At 54.7% G+C, this 17,874-nt stretch overlaps 1 protein-coding gene across 1 annotated transcript in view; it reads right to left on the bottom strand.

Moving 5' to 3' along the window:
- Window positions 1–17,874, bottom strand: part of ABCC6 (ATP binding cassette subfamily C member 6) — a 50,055-nt gene that overhangs the window by 5,843 nt on the left and 26,338 nt on the right. Inside the window, exons 15-26 of the mRNA XM_036280386.1 lie at window positions 17,012–17,087; window positions 15,366–15,492; window positions 14,992–15,168; window positions 12,727–12,894; window positions 12,132–12,306; window positions 10,807–10,876; window positions 9,572–9,692; window positions 7,281–7,488; window positions 5,491–5,801; window positions 3,550–3,749; window positions 1,362–1,488; window positions 142–243 (exon numbers count right to left, since the gene is read on the bottom strand). Coding sequence (XP_036136279.1) covers window positions 142–243; window positions 1,362–1,488; window positions 3,550–3,749; window positions 5,491–5,801; window positions 7,281–7,488; window positions 9,572–9,692; window positions 10,807–10,876; window positions 12,132–12,306; window positions 12,727–12,894; window positions 14,992–15,168; window positions 15,366–15,492; window positions 17,012–17,087 — 1,862 coding nt within the window. The remainder of the gene's footprint in view (window positions 1–141; window positions 244–1,361; window positions 1,489–3,549; window positions 3,750–5,490; window positions 5,802–7,280; window positions 7,489–9,571; window positions 9,693–10,806; window positions 10,877–12,131; window positions 12,307–12,726; window positions 12,895–14,991; window positions 15,169–15,365; window positions 15,493–17,011; window positions 17,088–17,874) is intronic.

Below are 17,874 nucleotides of genomic sequence, written 5' to 3'. Positions count from 1 at the left end.
CATGCCCTTAACCATGATTGCGGCCGTGGCTGGGACTCTGCCCTGCAGTGGTGGGGCCACAGCCCGTGGCAGATGTCCACCTGGGGCCACTGCTGTAAGTCCCGGATGGGCAGACCCTCCACCCCACCTGCCTCCCATCACCTCCTTCGGTGTCCAGGCATAGTCCTGCATCCGCTCCACCGACACAATGCTGCTCTCCAGCTCTGTCCAGCTGCGGACAGCCCACTGCAGTGTCTGGGTCACCTGGCGTGAGAGGACACCTCAGGCGGCTTGAGCAGAACTGCCCGGGCCAGCAGCGGCACCCCTGAGGCAGGCCCAGGGCAGAGGAGGGCAGAACGTGGCTGCAGCCGCCAGGGCTCCTCTCCTTTCAGTGAACCAGAGCCGAGGGGCCCCGACCTCGCCTGTCCAACCTGTCGACACAGGTGGGCAGACGCCATCAGAGAGGGTGCGTGGCCCTCCCGAGGACACCCAGTAGGACCCAGGCTCGCTGACTTCCGTTCTGAGAGGCTTCCCTCCACGGATTGCCCATCACAAATGGAACCAGGCCCAGCTCCTCACCACGGCCCACGTGCCCTCCCTGCTCCAGTCCTCCCCCTCTCCCCAAACTCATCACCCTCCAATCCCACCCTCGCCCTCACTCTCCAGCCACCCCGGCTGCCTGCTGTCCCTCTAACACACCAGCCACGCCCCCTCCCTCCACCCCAGGGCCTATCCTCCTGCTGTTCCCTTCCCCACGCGAAACCCCCTCCCTCCCTCCCTCCCTCCCTCCCTCCCTCCCTCCCTCTCTCCCTCCCTCGGTCCTTCAGGCCCCCTCCGCAGAAAGGCCTCTGGCCACGCAGTGGAGCGATACCCGCCCAGCATGCTTCCACCTCTCGCCTTGCTTCATCCTGAGGCTTAGTTGCCTCAGCTGTAAATGGGGATAATGATAGTACCCTGATGGGGTTAGGGGCAGGGTGAAATGAGTCACTGTTTCAGAGCTCTTAGAACAATGCCTCATTTGTAACGAGTGTTCCTTACATGTACATTTTTTCCCTTCATAGATGTCATGACCTGACATCAGACATTGTTATTAACAGATAACAAAAAGTTAACAATGCATTGGAAACGCACTCTGTCTACTTGATCTCAACTGGTGAAGTGGAGGGATTACTGGCCCATTTTTCAGATGAGCACACTGAGGCTTGGAGACAAAGACTCTTCCCCGAGGCCCAGCAAGGTCACCTCAGCTAAGCTCTTGTAAGAGCTTGTCTTCCTCACTGCTTGGCAGTTTGGACTCGGGTCCTTGAAGGTCCCTCTGGCAGGGGTCTGTCTGCCCCTGTTCTGCCTGGTCCCCAGAAGTCAGGTTGGGGTGCTGGGAGTACCTGGAGGGCGGCGGAGACAGAGAAGCCCACGAGGCCAGCGCTGAGGTGGGCCTTGCTCAGCACAGCACATGTGGCAGCGGCAAACACCAGCCCGTTCCCCAGGAGCTCCAGGTTGGCAGCGAGCCACCTGCAAGGGGAAACGGATAATAGCGGGGTCAGCGGGGGTCCTCTCTGTGGGGCCTGCTTGTCTGGATACAAGGACTGATCATGGTGCCAGTCCCTCAAGTGCCCACGGGGGTCCCGGCCATGGTCTCCTCTACACCCAGGCCCCACCCAAGCTCAATGGGTGGGACAGGTTGACACTGTCCTGTCTCACCTGTGCCCAGCTCAGGGCTTGGCACACAGTAGGTGCTCTAGTAAAGCTTTGCCATGCCGCTGGTAGTCTGTGCGTGGGGTATGCCAGGCCATACGCCCTTGTGCTGCCTGAGTCCAACGTCCATCTTCACGTGGCCAACTTGTGTTACGCACCAGTCAGCTCGAACATCACCTCCTCAGAGAGCCTCCCGGACTGCTCCTCCCTTTCCCTCTGACACACCACTGATAACTTCCTTCATGACAGTGATCAGTCTTTACAGTTCAACGATTTAATCAGTCCCTGCGCTCAGTCCCATCAGCGATCATCAGCTCCATGGGGGCAGTGACAGTCTGGTTCACGGCTCTGTCCCCACTACCTAGCACAGGACCCAGCCCAGAGTGGCTGTCAACAAATCTGTACTAAGTGGATGAATAAGTGCGCATCCCCTTTTATCAAATTCCTGCTCTACTGTTCATTCATTCACTAACCGATATGTACTGAGCACCTACTGGGTGCCATGCCCATGGGAGGTGCTGGGCACATAACCACACACCAAACAGGTAAGAATCCCTGTCTTCAGGGAACTCTGGCTTTACTGCACACAACAGGGATCCTCCTAACAACCTCACGGAGGGGCGATTGTTGTCCCCATTTGACAGCCCAGGCTCAGAAGGGCCAGGTTCTTGCTGAAGTCCAGACACATAACAAACAGCAGGATTTGAAGTTACATCTGCCTGAATGACACCAGGAAGCACATGCCCTCTACGACAGGTCATGCTCTCAATGAACCAGCGAACACACGAGTGAACAGACCCACCTAGGGTCTCCCTCTTCCTAGACAGCTGACCTCGGGGAGTCCCTTCGCTTCCTTGAACCTCCGTTTACCCATCTGTGGGACGAAGGAACATCTGATTCATTGCAGCTGAGAGGTTTAAATTGGATGCACCATATGTGAAACGGAAATCACTGATCCTCACAACAGTAGGTGCTTTCTAAATGTTCCTAAGGTCCCCCCTCCCTAGGCTAGGGCTCCAGGAAGGGGCCGGGCAGGTTACCCAGAAGGCATATGGCATTGAGACACTGCTCACAGCTACGGGGCTTGATAGACCCCCTGACTGGACACCTAGGCAGAAGGGAGAAAAGAATTCACATTTATTGAGTACCTACTATATGCTTGACCCTCTCCACACCCTGGTACCAGACTCCCTGGGTTCAAATCCAAATTCTACCACATATTTACTGTGTGGCCCTGGGCAAGTTCCTAAATCTCTCTGTGCCTAAGATTCGCCATGTATAAAACAGTCTCTGCCTCATGGGGCTATTAATAGGATTAAACCTTTATCCCTGTAGAGTGCTCAGAACTGTGCTGAGCATGTAGTAAGCCTATCACAAGTATTGGCTATGAGTGTGTTTATTTAATCCTTATAGCCACTCTGTGAGTGCAATCCCACTTTGATAAGTGAAGCTCAGAGAGGTTAGGTAACTTGCCCAAGATCACCCAGCTCTTCAGCTACAGAGCTGGGATTTGAACCGGTGTCTGTCCATGCTCAAAGCTTGTGTTCTTATTCTTGCTTAGTATTTCAAAGAGGCTGAGGATGCTTATGTAGCTGCCTTGTCACCAAGGCAACACAGGCTGGTCCAGTGGCCTGGCAAACGAGGCTTCTTCCCTTTCGCTGATGTCTGTGCCTCCTTGCCCACCTGCTACTGGGGACCCCTCAGGCCAGCTTCCATCTGCTCACAGTGTAAGCCAAGTGCACCCATGGGATCCAGCCTCAGCTTTCCCGCCAACTCGCTATGTGACCTTAGGCAGGCCACTTGACCTCTCTGGCCATCCGGTATGATTCTCTCTGGAGACGCAGATGGATCGCAAGGTCTTCTCTGTCCCCTTCCTACCTGTCAGCCACCAGCCGTGGGAAACTGACGCGCTGGCTCTCATCCATGTGGGCGTTGTTCTGAGCCACGAAGGGGCCCTGGGCCCGGAAGGCCCTGACCACGGCGCCGCCCTGGAACGTCTCCGCCATGTGCGAGCACACGAAGGAGTGCCTGGCTGACTCCAGGCGTCGGAGCTGGCATGAGGTGGCCACATACAGGCTCTGAAGTGGGGCAGACGGGAGGGGAGAAGTCGCAGACACAGACAGGTAGTTTGAGAAGCACCGGGAGCCCCCAGGACAGAGTCCCAGACCAGGCTCTGTTACTGGCTTGCTGTGTGACCTTGGGCCAGCTGCTTTTCTTCTCTGGGCTCCAATTTCCTTGCAAAATTAGAATTCTGTGGTTCTTTTTAAAATTACCCGGGAAGCTTCAAACACCTCCAGTGCCCCATCCAGAACTATCCAATCAGGATCTCTGGTGGTGTCACCTTGGCTTGGTATTTTTAAAGCGCCTTCTGGGTAATTCTACTGTATAGTCAGGATTGAGGAACCACTAATCTAGTGTAAATGTCTCATTCCCATAAGGCCAACTGCTTCCCTTAGGGCCAGTTACCATGGGAACAAAACCGTAAAGGGCAAAGGAAAGCAGTCGGCCAAGTCAAATTAATGTGTTTAACTCTAGGGTCACATGCCAGGTGCTGGGGACATAATGGTGCACAGGTTTGAGGTTGCAAGTGTGTACAGATGGCATGCAGGGCAACATGCATTTGCCAAACACCTGGGCTGCATGCCAGGCTCTTTGCAAACAGTACTCAGCAATTGTGACGTGGGCATTAGTGGCATTGACAGTTCACAGGTGAGAACACCTGAGGGATTAAGCAGCTCTATCCGAGCCTGTATATCCAGCAAGGGCAGGGCCACCTCTTCCTGACTCCCAAGCTCTCAGTGGAGAAGTAGTCCCTCCCCAAGTCAAGAGAACATAGAGAAGACCTGGCATAGTTGTGGAGGTCAGTGGTGGCCATAGATTTTGTCTGACTACTACGGTTTTTTCTACTCTACTCCTGATTTCCTTGGTGGTGGTGGGGCTGTCAATTGTGGGACCTGAGCATAGTGGCAGTCACATGACACAGCCTAACCAGTTAGAGTAAACTGTCCCTTTGGTCACAGTGATTAGCTCAGGGATAAATACATGCTCCATAAATGGCCAATCAGAACCTTCCCTGGGATTGATATGTGAATGCTGAGTTGGAGAAAAAGTTTCTTTGTGTTGGGGTTGCTAAGGTGTGATGCTGTGAGTATAGGGGTGCAAGGGGCCATCAGATCTGGCCCCTGGAAAGAGAGTGTGTGCAAAATTGGGCCATGCAGAGCTAAGCCAGTGGTTCCTAAACGTTAGATTGCATCAGAATTACCTGGAGGGTTTATTAAAAACCAGGTTTCTGGGCCCAACTCCCGTAGTGTCTGAATCAGTAGGTCGTGGGCAGGGCCTGAGAATGTGCATTTCCAACCAGCTCTAGGTGATTCTCCACTGCCCCAGGGCCACACTATGAGAACCACGGAGCAAAGACTGACTGCGTCCTGGTGACAGCTGGTCACTGCACCTATTGCACGTAAGCCCTTAAATTCTGGGCTTCTGCTTAAGCTAATTTAAAGAGTCTGGCCTAATACACAGTCTTTGAGACCTTGCAATGCCTTCTTGGTTTCCAGACAACCAGAGAAGGGGAAGCTCATTTCAGCAGCAACAGGACAAAATGTGAGCTATTATGAACTTTGATGGGAAGATGTGGGAGACACAGGTAAGTACAGGTATGAGAAACAGACTGTGGTGTGTCTGCCTCTGGGAATTCTTCTAGGGGTGGCCTCCAGCTGCCCAGCTGGGCAGAGTCTCTTCTACTGACTCCTGCCCAGGGACAGGGACGGGCTGAGGGGACCCCCGCGAGCCCCAGGAGCCTCCCTCGCCCCTCCCTACCTGAAACCAAGCGTAGAAGAGCAGCATGGGCAGGATGGCCACGGCAGCCAGTGGGGTGGCCACGGTTACCACCAGGCTGACCTCCAGGAGCCCAAAGGTGTAGGTCAGCAAGGACCGGAGTTTGTCTGGGATGTCCACGTCTACTACGTCTGTCTCCTTGGAGAAGCGGTTCAGCAGGCTCCCGACGGGCGTCCGCTCGAAGAAGCCAATGGGAGACCGCGCCACGGCCCACAGGAGCCTCTGGAAGAGCAGGCCAGACGCACGGATCCCCCCGAGGAGCACCGTGGCCATGGAGGCCAGCAGCCCTAGAGCTGCAGGGGGAGACAGAGCATGAGGGCTGGAGGCCCCCACCCCCGCCCCGCGGTGGCCATCTGACGATCTGGCCACCCTAATTAGCCCTTGATGGAGTCACTCTGTCCACCAGGAAGCTCAGAGTGTGGTCTTATTTGGAAAGAGAATCTTTGCAGACGTTCTTAGAGAAAGATCTTGAGATAGAAATCATCCTCGAGTTAGGGTGGGCTCTACATCCTTTGACTAGTGTCCTTCTAAGAAGGGGAGAAGCCACACAGAGACACGGAAGGGATATGGGGGCAGGCAGAGGCTGGCGTGGCATGCTGCCAGCTCAGGGACGCCGGGACTGCCGGCCGCCCGCAGAAGCTACGGCAGAGGCATGGGGTGGGCTCTCCTTCAGCGCCTCCAGGAGAAACCGGTCCTGCTGACACCTCGATTCTGGCTTCAGTTGTGCGAGACTCAGTCTCTGTTGTTCTAAGTACCAGGTCTGTGGTGGTTTGTTTTATGGTAGCCCTAGGCGAGTGACGTACCTCCCCTCCCCCCGTGCCAATCTGTGTGCCTGGAATGGGGCTGACTCCACTCCCTGTTTCTGGGGTGGGGCCAACCCAAACCACTGCAGTTGGCTCAGGGATGAACACATGACCCAAGTCAGGCCAAGGACAGTGAGACCTGGGACTTGGCTAGGGCTTCTGGGAAAGAGGTGCCTGCTTATTTAGGTGGCCAAGCTGGAGCTGTGGGATGCCATCTTACCACTAGGGGAGAAGCCTGCCTAGACAGGAAGCTATCCACAGAAGAAGAACATGAAGCCAGTCCCACAGCCTCATTGGACTCCTGGATCCAGCCATACCTGAAACTAGTGATCTGTGGATTCCAGTCCTATAAGCCAACAAATCTCTTGTTGCTTAAACTAGCTTGAGATATATAGTTATATAGTTAGTATATTATAGCTATAGCTATATAGTTAGTATCTTTATCCATTTCAAATGGAGCAGACTTTAGACTAGGGAAAGTTATCAGGGAAAAAGAAGGACATTACATAATGATAAATGGGTCAATTCTCCAAGAAGATGTAACAGTTCTTACTGTGTTTGTCCCTAACAACAGGGCATCAAAACACAGGGCATCAAACTCATCTGGAGGTTTGGGGTTGGGTGCTCACAGTCGCCCGCAGTCAGACTTGGGTGTGCCCTCTGTACGGGGGAGAGGCAGCGCCAGCTGAACTGCCGTGTCTGTTCCCACCCAAGTTGCTGCCACATCTTGGGGCCAAGATTCTGCATTCGCCAATGAGTCTGGTAGAGACTGAGGATTCCTGAAAGGGAGGGATGTGCCATGTCCCCCACTCCTCCCAACTTAAGGATGCAGGTCTGGGCTTGGACCTAGGACATTTGCACAGATCTTCAGGGAGGACAGTGTGTGCCAGGGATGGGCAGGCCAGAGAGCCCTAAGCACTCTGGGTGGAGCTGAGAGGACGGAGCGTGAGGAAGGCCGGTGAGGGGTACCTTGGAGACACCCCAGGAGCCCGAAGACCCAGCCTCGCAGGGCTGCCTGGGGCTGCCGCCCGTCCACGGTGGGGTCGTCTGCCCACAGGCTGAGCCAGTAGCCGCGGCAGAAGGAGGCCACTTGCTGGCAGAAGAAGAGGAAGAGTGCATACAGGCAGAGTGGGGTGCCTACAGCTCGTCCGTAGGTCAGGTACATGGCGGCCTTCACCTGTGGCACACAGGGAGGATGAGGGCAGAGAGGGCCCCGGGGCGGGGGAGCAGGTGGGGGTCCCGAAGCATGCCAAGGGGCAGATGGAACCATCTCGGTACCGCCCCCCCCAAGCACCACCTAGCCTCAGGACCCCTTTCCTCTGAGGCACCCCAGAGAGCCAGCAGGAGCTTTAAGGTGACAGCCTGTGGCACTTTCTGGCTTGGTTGTGATTTATTGAACACCTACTATGGGACAGGCCTGTGTCTCTATTTCCATCTGATGGAGAAGGAAACCGAGGCAGAGACAGTTTAAGCCACTTGCTAAAGGCCCGCCTCTTACCAGCCTGAAGTTCTCCACACGGCTACCTCCAGAGTGAGCTTTGCAAAATATCAGCCTGACCCCATCTGGCTGTTGCTGGCCTGGGCATGGCTTTCTCTTGCTCTCAGAAGAAGTTCCCCACTTCTTGTTCACCTTACCCCTTCCTCACTGCCTGCCAGTCTCGGGGATTTGTTCTTTGCTCTTTCCCAGCTCAGAGCCCTTGTACCTGCTGTTCCCTCTGCCCAGAATGCTCTTCCCTGCCCCTTCCTGGGCTGGTTCCTTTGCACCCGTCAGGGCTCAGATGTCACCCCTCAGAGCACCCTGTCCCAGCCGGCCTCTGGTCCTCGGGTGGTTGCCATCTCACTGGCCTTCTCTATTTTCTTACAGCATTTCTCGCGACCAGATAGTTCCCTGTTCGCTCACCCAATTGTTTGCTGACCATCCCCGCACTAGTGAGCACTGGGGGGAGACTTTACCTGGACCGCCTCGGGGCTCTAGAAATGTTTGCTGACCGTCTCCCCCACTAGTGAGCAATGGGGGGAGACTTTACCTGGACCGCCTCGGGGCTCTAGAAATGTTTGCTGACCGTCTCCCCCACTAGTGAGCAATGGGGGGAGACTTTACCTGGACCGCCTTGGGGCTCTATAAATGTTTGCTGACCGTCCCCCCCACTAGTGAGCAATGGGGGGAGACTTTACCTGGACCGCCTCGGGGCTCTATAAATGTTTGCTGACCGTCCCCCCCACTAGTGAGCACTGGAGGGAGACTTTACCTGGACCGCCTCGGGGCTCTACAAATGTTTGCTGACCGTCCCCCCCACTAGTGAGCAATGGGGGGAGACTTTACCTGGACCGCCTCGGGGCTCTAGAAATGTTTGCTGACCGTCTCCCCCACTAGTGAGCACTGGAGGGAGACTTTACCTGGACCGCCTCGGGGCTCTATAAATGTTTGCTGACCGTCCCCCCACTAGTGAGCACTGGGGGGAGACTTTACCTGGACCGCCTCGGGGCTCTATAAATGTTTGCTGACCGTCCCCCCACTAGTGAGCACTGGGGGGAGACTTTACCTGGACCGCCTCGGGGCTCTATAAATGTTTGCTGACCGTCTCCCCCACTAGTGAGCACTGGGGGGAGACTTTACCTGGAACGCCTCGGGGCTCTATAAATGTTTGCTGGGCGGGTGAGTGGGTGGACGGTTGGTGGGATGAGGGGTGGTTGGCAAATGGGTAAATGAATAGGTAGGTGAGCAGATGGATGAATGCGAGTGGGTGTGTGGAGGAGTGGATGGATGGATGGATGGATGGATGGATGGATGGAAGGGCGGATGGACGAGAGGTTGGATAAATGAGCAGATGGAGGGCTGGGTAGGACAGATGGGTAGGTGGTAGGTGAATGGGTGGAGAGGTGGATAGACTGTGAATGAGTAGGTAGGTGGGCAGATGGGTGGAGGAACCAGCCGAGAAAAAATAGTACACGCTCCAGATTAGGACTGACCTAGAGCTGGGTCCCGAGTCGGTCACAGGCTGGCTGGGAGAACACAGAGGAGCCTCTCACCCCTTTAAGACCTGTTTCTTCACCTCTAACACGGAGCCATCACCATCCAATTTTAGGCTAATTGTGAGCATTAAAAAATAGAAAGTGTCTAGAATCTTACTTGACACATAGTAGGTGTTCAATAAAGGTGCCTGCCCCCACCCTTAGAGCTGTATCTGGTGGCAGCCCTTGAGCCCCTGAGGGTGGCAGTAGTGGTAGACGCGGGGGCTTGGGGGGTAGCTGGTGGTTACCCGGCCATACTGCACTCTGTCCTCTCCTGTCGGCAGTCCTGCCCCCTCGGGGTCATCCAGCGCAGCCCTTGTCTGGGCCTCTGGGGTGCTGCTGTCCTTCCCGGGGGTTAGCTTCATGCACCTGCTATTTAGAGGCAACAAGGGCAAATCAGTGTCTCCATGGGTGTGTGTGCTCAGTGGCCACTGAGCTCTGGGATACACTCTCCATTCTCCATTCATTTGTTCGTTCGTTCGTTCATTCATTCATTCATTCATTCATTCATTCATTCAACAACATACTGAGCACCAACGCGCTGCCATGCTGTGCCCTCCCTCTGTGGTGCCAGCTACATGCCATCTATTACCCCAGAGTCAAGTAAGCCTGTTCTTTTGGTGCCATTTCACTGAATGAACTTATTTGCCCAACTTTGGAACTTGGTTGTCAGAGTCCTCGTTTTGGCCTAAGATTTGCTGCAATCATTTTGTCCCTCCTGCTTACCCTCAGGCTTGTCAGTCTAGGTTGACAGGATGTCAATTTTGCACAATTCACTTGTTGGAGACTTCTTGTATGTTCCTTTTGTCTGTGGATGAATGGCTGGCTTAACCTTAAATGTGAATTGCCATCTGCTAACTGTGAAACCATGGGCAGCTGACTAACCTCTCTGTGCCTCAGTTTCTTCAGCTGTAAAATGGAGATAATCTATGTCTGTCTATCTATCTATCTATCTATCTATCTATCTATCTATCTATCTATCTATCATCTATCAATCTATCTATCATCTATGTATCTATCTATCTATCTATCTATCTACCATCTATCTTTTTATGATCCATCAACCAATCTACCATCTATCCATCCATCATTTATCCATCTATCATCTGTCTATATATTAATCTATTTACATCTATATTATCTATCCATCTACACTGTCAAATCCATCTATCTTCTATTAATCAATCTATCTACCATCTATCCATCCTTCATCTCTCTATCTACCTCTCTAGCTATCATCTATATATTAATACTTGAGGGAAAATTGGTCATTCTGTGACCTGGACATTTGGGGACTTAAACACTTTGGCCATTTGATTGTCAAATGGTTTTTGGTGAACTATGCCACAACTGAGCACCATGGTGGGTATTCAGCAGGTGTTCAACCCAGAATAGTCTTGGCTGCCTCCTGCCTGCCTGAGCTGCAGGTGGTCTTCAGCCTCAGCCTGTGCCCTCCCCATTCGCAGGACCCCAGTGAGCTCACCTCTCTGGTCCACCCATGGGCCTCCCATCTTCAGCGGAGCCTCTGGGGTCTCCCGTCGTGAGTTCTGTGTCTGCAAGGGCAAGGGAGTCTGGTCACACAGTGGGGGTCAAGACCTCAGGGTCCGGATGCTGACTTTGCCACCCACTGGCTGGATGGCCTGAACGTGTCTGAGCATCCACATCCTCTGCTCTGGCTCCTGAACCCACTCACAGTCCACCCAGGGTGCTTCCAGGAACACTAGCCACTCAGTAACTCACTCTTTCATGTATTCGCTCAGCAGATATGATTGAGCACCTGCTGTGAACTTGGGGCTGGGCAACACCAGTGAACATGAACATTGGCTGCTCCGGGCTCCCTGGACACCCTTGCACAGGCTATGGCTGGCACGTTCTTTTCTGACTTTCACCCAACCTTAGGTGTCAGTGTCCCCCGGAGGACCCTGGTCCCCCGACCATCCTCCTGGGCCAGGCAGGTTCCCTCTCCAAGCTCAGCGCAGTGACACTGTGAATCACCCTTTGCGTGGGCCAGCGCTCAACAGGTATTTTCAGAAGAGGCAGAGCTGGGGCTGGGAGCACCTGGCTGAGTCCTTGCTTGGCATGGACGGGCAGGGTACAGCCTGGTGGTGAAAACCACATGCTCTGGGGTCGAGGTGCTTGGGTTCAAATCCCAGCACCACCACTTACAAGCCATGTAACCTCAAACCAGTTCCTTATTCTGGGCCTCAGTCTCCTCATCTGTAAAATGGAGGTAATTAAGGTGCTGACCTCACAGGGGCAGAGTGAGGAGTACATTAGTTAATGCAGGTGAGGTGCCGTGGGCTGTTCTTCATCACTCACTGTGCTGAGCTTGGGTTGGGGACCACTTCCAGAATGTGGTCGTTTTCCCAGCAGGCACTGTGTTCTCTGGATCGTTGGGAGCCCTAGCTAGCGTGGCTTGCGTCATCTGGCCTCTAGGCACCAAACCACCTTGCTCAGTCTCTTAGCAGTTATGAGCATAAACTCAAATTCTAATCTTGTGACCCTGGGCAGATGATTTAACTCTGCCTCAATTTCCTCATCTGTGAAATGGCAGCAAGGACTGCACGTGCCTCCGATGGGTATTGTGAAGGTGAAATGAAATACTGTATGTTTACAGATGCACTTAGCGAAGCCTGGCTCATGGACAGAACCACTGGCCCTTCCAGGGGGCGGGGTGCAGGGTCTCTCAGGAGAGCCACCTGCCTAGGCCTGGGCCTGCAGGGGGTGTGTGGCCAGAGTGGTCCTCTCATGCCAGTGGGATGCTTGGCAGGAGGCAGGCACAGAGAACCAGCAAAGCCCAGCCAGTACCTCCTTCTCCTTTATCTCCTCGCTGTCTGGCTCGATCCAGAAGGCTCACCAGGGCCCCCTTCCTGTTCAGAAGCTCCTGGTAGGAGCCCATCTCTGCAATGGCCCCATCTTCCAGCACCACGATCCAATCAGCCTGGGGCAGGACGTGGAGTGCGTGGGTCACGAGGATCCGTGTCTGGTCAGGGAAGGGGTGGAAGTTACACTCAGGTGCTTGACCAGCCTTCCAGAGCTGGGGGGGGGGGAGGCAGGAAGCGCCTGGGGCTCGGGGGGGGGGGGGGGCAAGTCCCCTCGTCATGTGCCCCTGCCAGCTTTTTGAAAACAGCACATCGCACAGAGGGATGGACCTGGACCTGAACCCAGTGACCTGAGGGAGGCAGAGCTGTAGCAGCTTAACCACAGACCCATAAGCCCCATAGTAACTGCTGTTGTAAGCCACTGAGGTTTGGGGAGTGTTTGTTATGTAGCATTGTCACAACAAACACTGACCATTACGAAGAGGAAAATTGGACTTAAGGAGGGTGGTAATAAGACAGACTTTGGTTAACACTTTCTCTGCCTTTTCCCTGTGCCCTCTGATACATTTCCCCAAACTTACTGTCCCCTGCAGCAGCCCGCTGGGCCCCAGGACCTGGTTGAAGACGTGCTGGCCGACATGGGCATCCAGGGCCGCCAGGGGGTCATCCAGCAGGTATACAGCAGCCTTTCTGTACACGGCCCGGGCCAGGCTCAGCCGCTGCTTCTGGCCCCCCGAGAGATTCATGCCCTGTGGCCACAAGAGAGGGACAGGGCCCTGAGTCTACACGCTGGGTGAAGCTGGGACAACGGGGCCACAGCTGCTCTTCAGAGTGAGGTACAGCTCTCTGTGCCTGTCCCCCAGGGCCACCTCCCAGCTCTCACACTTGCTCTCCAGCCAGCACCCCCCGCCCCAGGCTTTACCCAGCCTCCCTCTCCCTTTCCGGCCAAGCTTCCTGGAAGGGTTGTCTGCACCCTCCATGCTCCCTCTCTCCCACTCACTCCTTCTGCACTTGACTCTGGCTTCTGTTCCCATTCCTCTACTGATCCCGCCTTCCCCAAGACACCAGTCATCATTCCCTGTCGCCTAATCCCGTGGCAGCTTTTCAGTCCTTATTTTCATTCATTCATTCATTCATTCACTCACTCATTCACTCACTCATTCACTCATTCCACTCATATTTATTGCATGGCTACTTTATACCAGCAGTGTTCTAGGCTCTGGGGACATAGCAATGAGCAAAATCCAGCCCCTGTTCCCATCGATCTTTCATTCTAATGAGAGTAGGGGTAGGAGGCAGATATTCAATAAGCAAACAAGTAAGATATATCACCTGTCAGATGGTGCTATGTGCAATGAAGAATAATACAGCAGGGGGAGGGTAGGAGGTGTACCAGTGCGATCAGGGTGGCTGGGCCGGGTAAGGTGGTCAGGGAAGGTCTCTCCTCCAAGGGGACATTTGAGTCAAAGCCTGATAAAAGTGAGAGGTGGACCACGGGGACTCCTGAGAAAGCGCTTTACAAGCAGAGAGAACAGCAGGTGTGGAGGCCCTGAGGTGAGTGTGTTGATTTGGGTGTTCAAGGAACATTGTGGAGAACCATGTGGCTGGAGTGGAGCATGAGGGAAGATGGGGGCAGAGAGACAGCTGGGGCCAGCTCGAGGGGGCGCCTTGTCAGTGATGGTCAGGGCTTTGGCTCTGACTCTGGGGGAGACACCCTGGAGGATTCCACGTGAGCAGAGACATGATCTGACTTACGTTTGAACAGACTCCCTTTAGCTGCTGCCCTGGGACTGAGCTGTCAAGGTTGAGGACAGAAACTAGGGGGTGCTGCAGCAATGTGAGGGAGAGCTGATGTGGACGGGACCAGAACACGCTGGCTCTGCCTCCATGGTGGACCCAACACAACTAGCTGTTGGATGAGATGAGGGTGTAAGAAAAAGAGAGGTGCCAAGGGCAACGCCCAGGTTTTGTATCTGAGCTCTGGAAGGATGGAGCATCGCTCACTAGGATGGGCAGCACGGGGGGAGGGGGTCTGGAAAGCACTCGGTTTAGGATGTGACACAGGTGGACAGGCATCGGGACAGCGGGCACCCCCTTGCTTCCGAAAGGCCCTTCCCTCTCACACAGGGGACCCTCCCCCGGGCCTTCTCCCCTTCTCTCCAGAAAATCCCAGCCACTTCCTGAACTTTAACTCCTACTTTTCCACTCTCAACTCCCTGATCCAGGGGTCAGCAGCCTTTTTCTGTAAGGGCCTCACAGTAACCATTTCCGGCGTTGCTGGGGGACCTGGCGTCTGTCACAGCTGCTCCCCTCGGCCTTGCTGTGAGAAGCAGCCACGCCCCCGGGCACCTAGATGGGCATGGCTGTGTCCAAACAAAACATCGCTTACAAAACAGATGGGGGAAGAAGAAACCTGGTCTAGGCATACTCCTGCCGCAGGTTTGACCTGCGGGTCATAGTTCACCAGTCCCGCCCAAGCCATAGCTCCAAATGCGTCAATCCTGCGCATTGGCGATCTCTGCCCAGACCTTTTACGGAGGCCCAGAGAGGGTAAACAGTTTGACCAATGTCACCCAAAATGCAGGGCAGGAGAGGTGACCAGGTCTCCTCACTCCTGGTTGGAAAGCCCTCCCCACCAACCCCCACTATGCCTTCTGCCTCACCCTGGTCTGTTTTCAATTTTTCACTCAATAGCAATTTATTGAGCACGTGTCATGTGCCTGCCCTCAGCAGGCCCTTCTCCCCCGCGTCCCTGCCCTCCTGTCCCCCCTGTCCTCTCCCACCCTGCCCACAGCTCTGGGAAGCAAACGGCCCCAGCAGTAGTGCCTCCCACGAAGGCCCCTCACCTGCTCCCCAATTTGGGTGTGGACCCCTGCAGGAAAGCTGCCCACGTCTGGCCACAGGGCACAGGCCTCCAGGACTCGCTCTAGCCACGATGGGTCCAGCTTTTGCCTGAAGCACACGTTCTCCACCACAGATGCGTTCTGGACCCAGGCCTCCTGGGGCACGTAAGCCACAGGACCCTAAAACACAGCTCACTTTGGCAAGGAGGAGGCCAGTGGGGTGCAGGGAGGAGCGACTGCGGAGGAATAGTGGGCTGTGGGCGCTTGCTGGTGGGGAAGGTGGAGAGAGTGAGTGGAGAGGAGGGGGAGGGGGGGAAGTGTGGGGAAGCTCTAGGATGGGCAGCATTCTAGCAGAAAGGCGGGGGGTGTGGCCTCACCTTGATGGTCACGGACCCCTCCACCTTTGACAGCTCCCCGAGGAGTGCAGAGAGCAGGGATGACTTCCCTGCCCCCACTGGACCAACCACAGCCAGCAGATAGCCCTGGGGCACGCTGAGGTTTATCCTGGAGGGGAGACGCATCCCTGGTGAACCCCAGACACGGCTAGGGGTTCCCACTGGTGCTTCATCCAGGAGGGTGCTCGGAGGACGTTTGGGGGCAGCCCTTCCTTCTCCCAATCCTTTTCTGGCCAAGCAAGCAGCCATCATGTCCCACACATGTGCATGGGAGCACATGCAGGCACACCCACTCACATGTATGCACACACACACAACACCACAATGCATGCACACACTCACACAAATGCACATATATGCATAACACAGTATGTGTGTGCATACAATGTATGCACACACAAATGCACACATGTAAACAAACATACTCGCACATATGCACGCACACACACATACACACGTGCACACACAGAGTTTATTGTGGCAGGAGGCTTTAACCAGCATTGTCTCTTGACTCAGTCATGGCAATAGACTCCTCACTGCTCCTTCTGCTTCTGCGCTTGGTCCCCGCCCCTGTTCATTCGCCACCCAGAGGCCAGAGGGACCTGAATTAAAACCCCAGTCAGATCACCACACTCCCACGCCAAAGCCCTCCAGCAGTTCCCGTCTCACGCAGGGTTCCCACAGTCTTGAAAGACGCCCAGCCTCCTGCTACTCTGCATCAGCCACACTGACTTCCTGTTTCTCAAACATGACTGGGGGAGATTGTACCCCCCCCAGGTGTCATTTAGCAATGTCTAGAAGTATTTGGGGTTATCACAACTGGAGGGGAATCTAGAGGGTGGATAATGGGGGTGCTACTAAACATCCTACAATACACAGGACAGGCCCTATAACAAAGACTTATCCAATCCCAAATGTCAATATGATGAGGTGAAGAAACCTGGTCTAGGCATACTCCTGCCCCAGGACCTTGGTACATGCTGTTTCCACTGCCTGAGAGCTCTTCTCTCAGGCAAGTACAAGGCTCATTCCTTCACTTCGTTATGGCCTCAGTTTAAATAACAGGCCTTCTCTCACTACACATGACCCTGCCAATACCATACTCTGTCACCTTACCCGATTTCTCATTTGTGCACCCCCTCCCATCAGAATGTCAGCCCCAAGAGTGCACTATCTATTTTGTTCACTCTATCCCCAGTGCCGAAAACAGGGCCTGGCATGTAGCAAGTGCTCAATAAATACTGTGAAGTGAAAGGACAACGGACAGATACCGGCCAGGGTATTTTTGTTCCCTTCATAGGGAGCTTTGGGGTTGGCTGGGGCCTTCTGCTACAGTGACCTAGCCAAACAGGAGGGAAAGAAGCAAGCATGGCTGACGGGGCTGGGCTCTTCTTGGCCAGGCCTCTTTCGTGTCATCTTGACCAGCCTGGGAGCACAGAACATCTCCGCAGGTGCCCTGTTCCCTATCTGCGGGAGCTTCTCCCCAGACTCTCTGCCAGGGCTGGTCCTGGAGTGTCCCTGGGGGAGCACCAGCCCAGGCCCACCCACCCTCCCGCGCCAGGCTGCCAACCCGCCCCATCCCTCACACAGGAAGCAGCAAGAGCAGTTTCAGGGCGGCCCTTCCGTACCGGTGCAGGCAGGGCGGGCCCTCCCGGGACCAAGCGAAGGTCCCTTCTCGTACTCTGATGCAAGCATCCCTGGCAGCTGCAGGCAGAAAAGACCAGTCACACTAGACGCTCCTGGCTGGCCTCTTTGTCCCCGAGACCCCCCAGGCACTGCCCCCAGAGGCTGCAGGACACCTCTCCCACTGAACACACTGTCCTGCTACTCACTGGCTGGAGTGTGGCCCTGGGTGGTCACACTCTTTCCCTGTGGGACGGTTAAATAACTCAGGGGCCTGCAAACCACGGCTCAGGGGCCGGACCCCGCCTGCCGTCTGTTTCTATAACATTTTGTTGGACCACAGCCATGCCCATTCATTTATGTTTCTCTAACGGATTCTGTCATGAACCAACAGCAGAGGTAAGCAGCCGCGACACAGACCGAACGGCCTGCAAAGCCTGAAACATGTACATCTGGTCCTTTACCGAAAAGTTACCAGGCTTCTGATGCAATTTGTTGTCCAACCTGGGACTCTGGAGAGTAAAGGGAGTGCTATTAGTTTTACTGGGACAACAGGTTTCACCAGGGACACGGATGGGTCTCCCTGTCTCTGGGACTCAGATATTTTATCTGTATAATGAGGGAGGAATCAGATCAGTGGTTTCAAACCCTGAACACACAGGAGAATCACCCAGAAAGTGGTTTTAAACCCAAATCTTTCCCCGGCTCAGCCCAAACCCCCAAATCAGAATCTCCATGGGGTGAGGCCTGAGAACTTTTCATCTGACGAGCAGTTGGCACCCACAGGCACCCACTGGGCTGATGGTCTCTAGGGAAGGGCAGCACATAAAAGGCATGATGCTCAGTTAAATGTTACTTTCAGATAAAC

This window comes from Molossus molossus, unplaced genomic scaffold, assembly GCF_014108415.1.
Source record: "Molossus molossus isolate mMolMol1 unplaced genomic scaffold, mMolMol1.p scaffold_m16_p_3, whole genome shotgun sequence".
Taxonomy (NCBI): Eukaryota; Metazoa; Chordata; class Mammalia; order Chiroptera; family Molossidae; genus Molossus; species Molossus molossus.
This window is presented reverse-complemented; position numbering and strand designations above follow the sequence as displayed.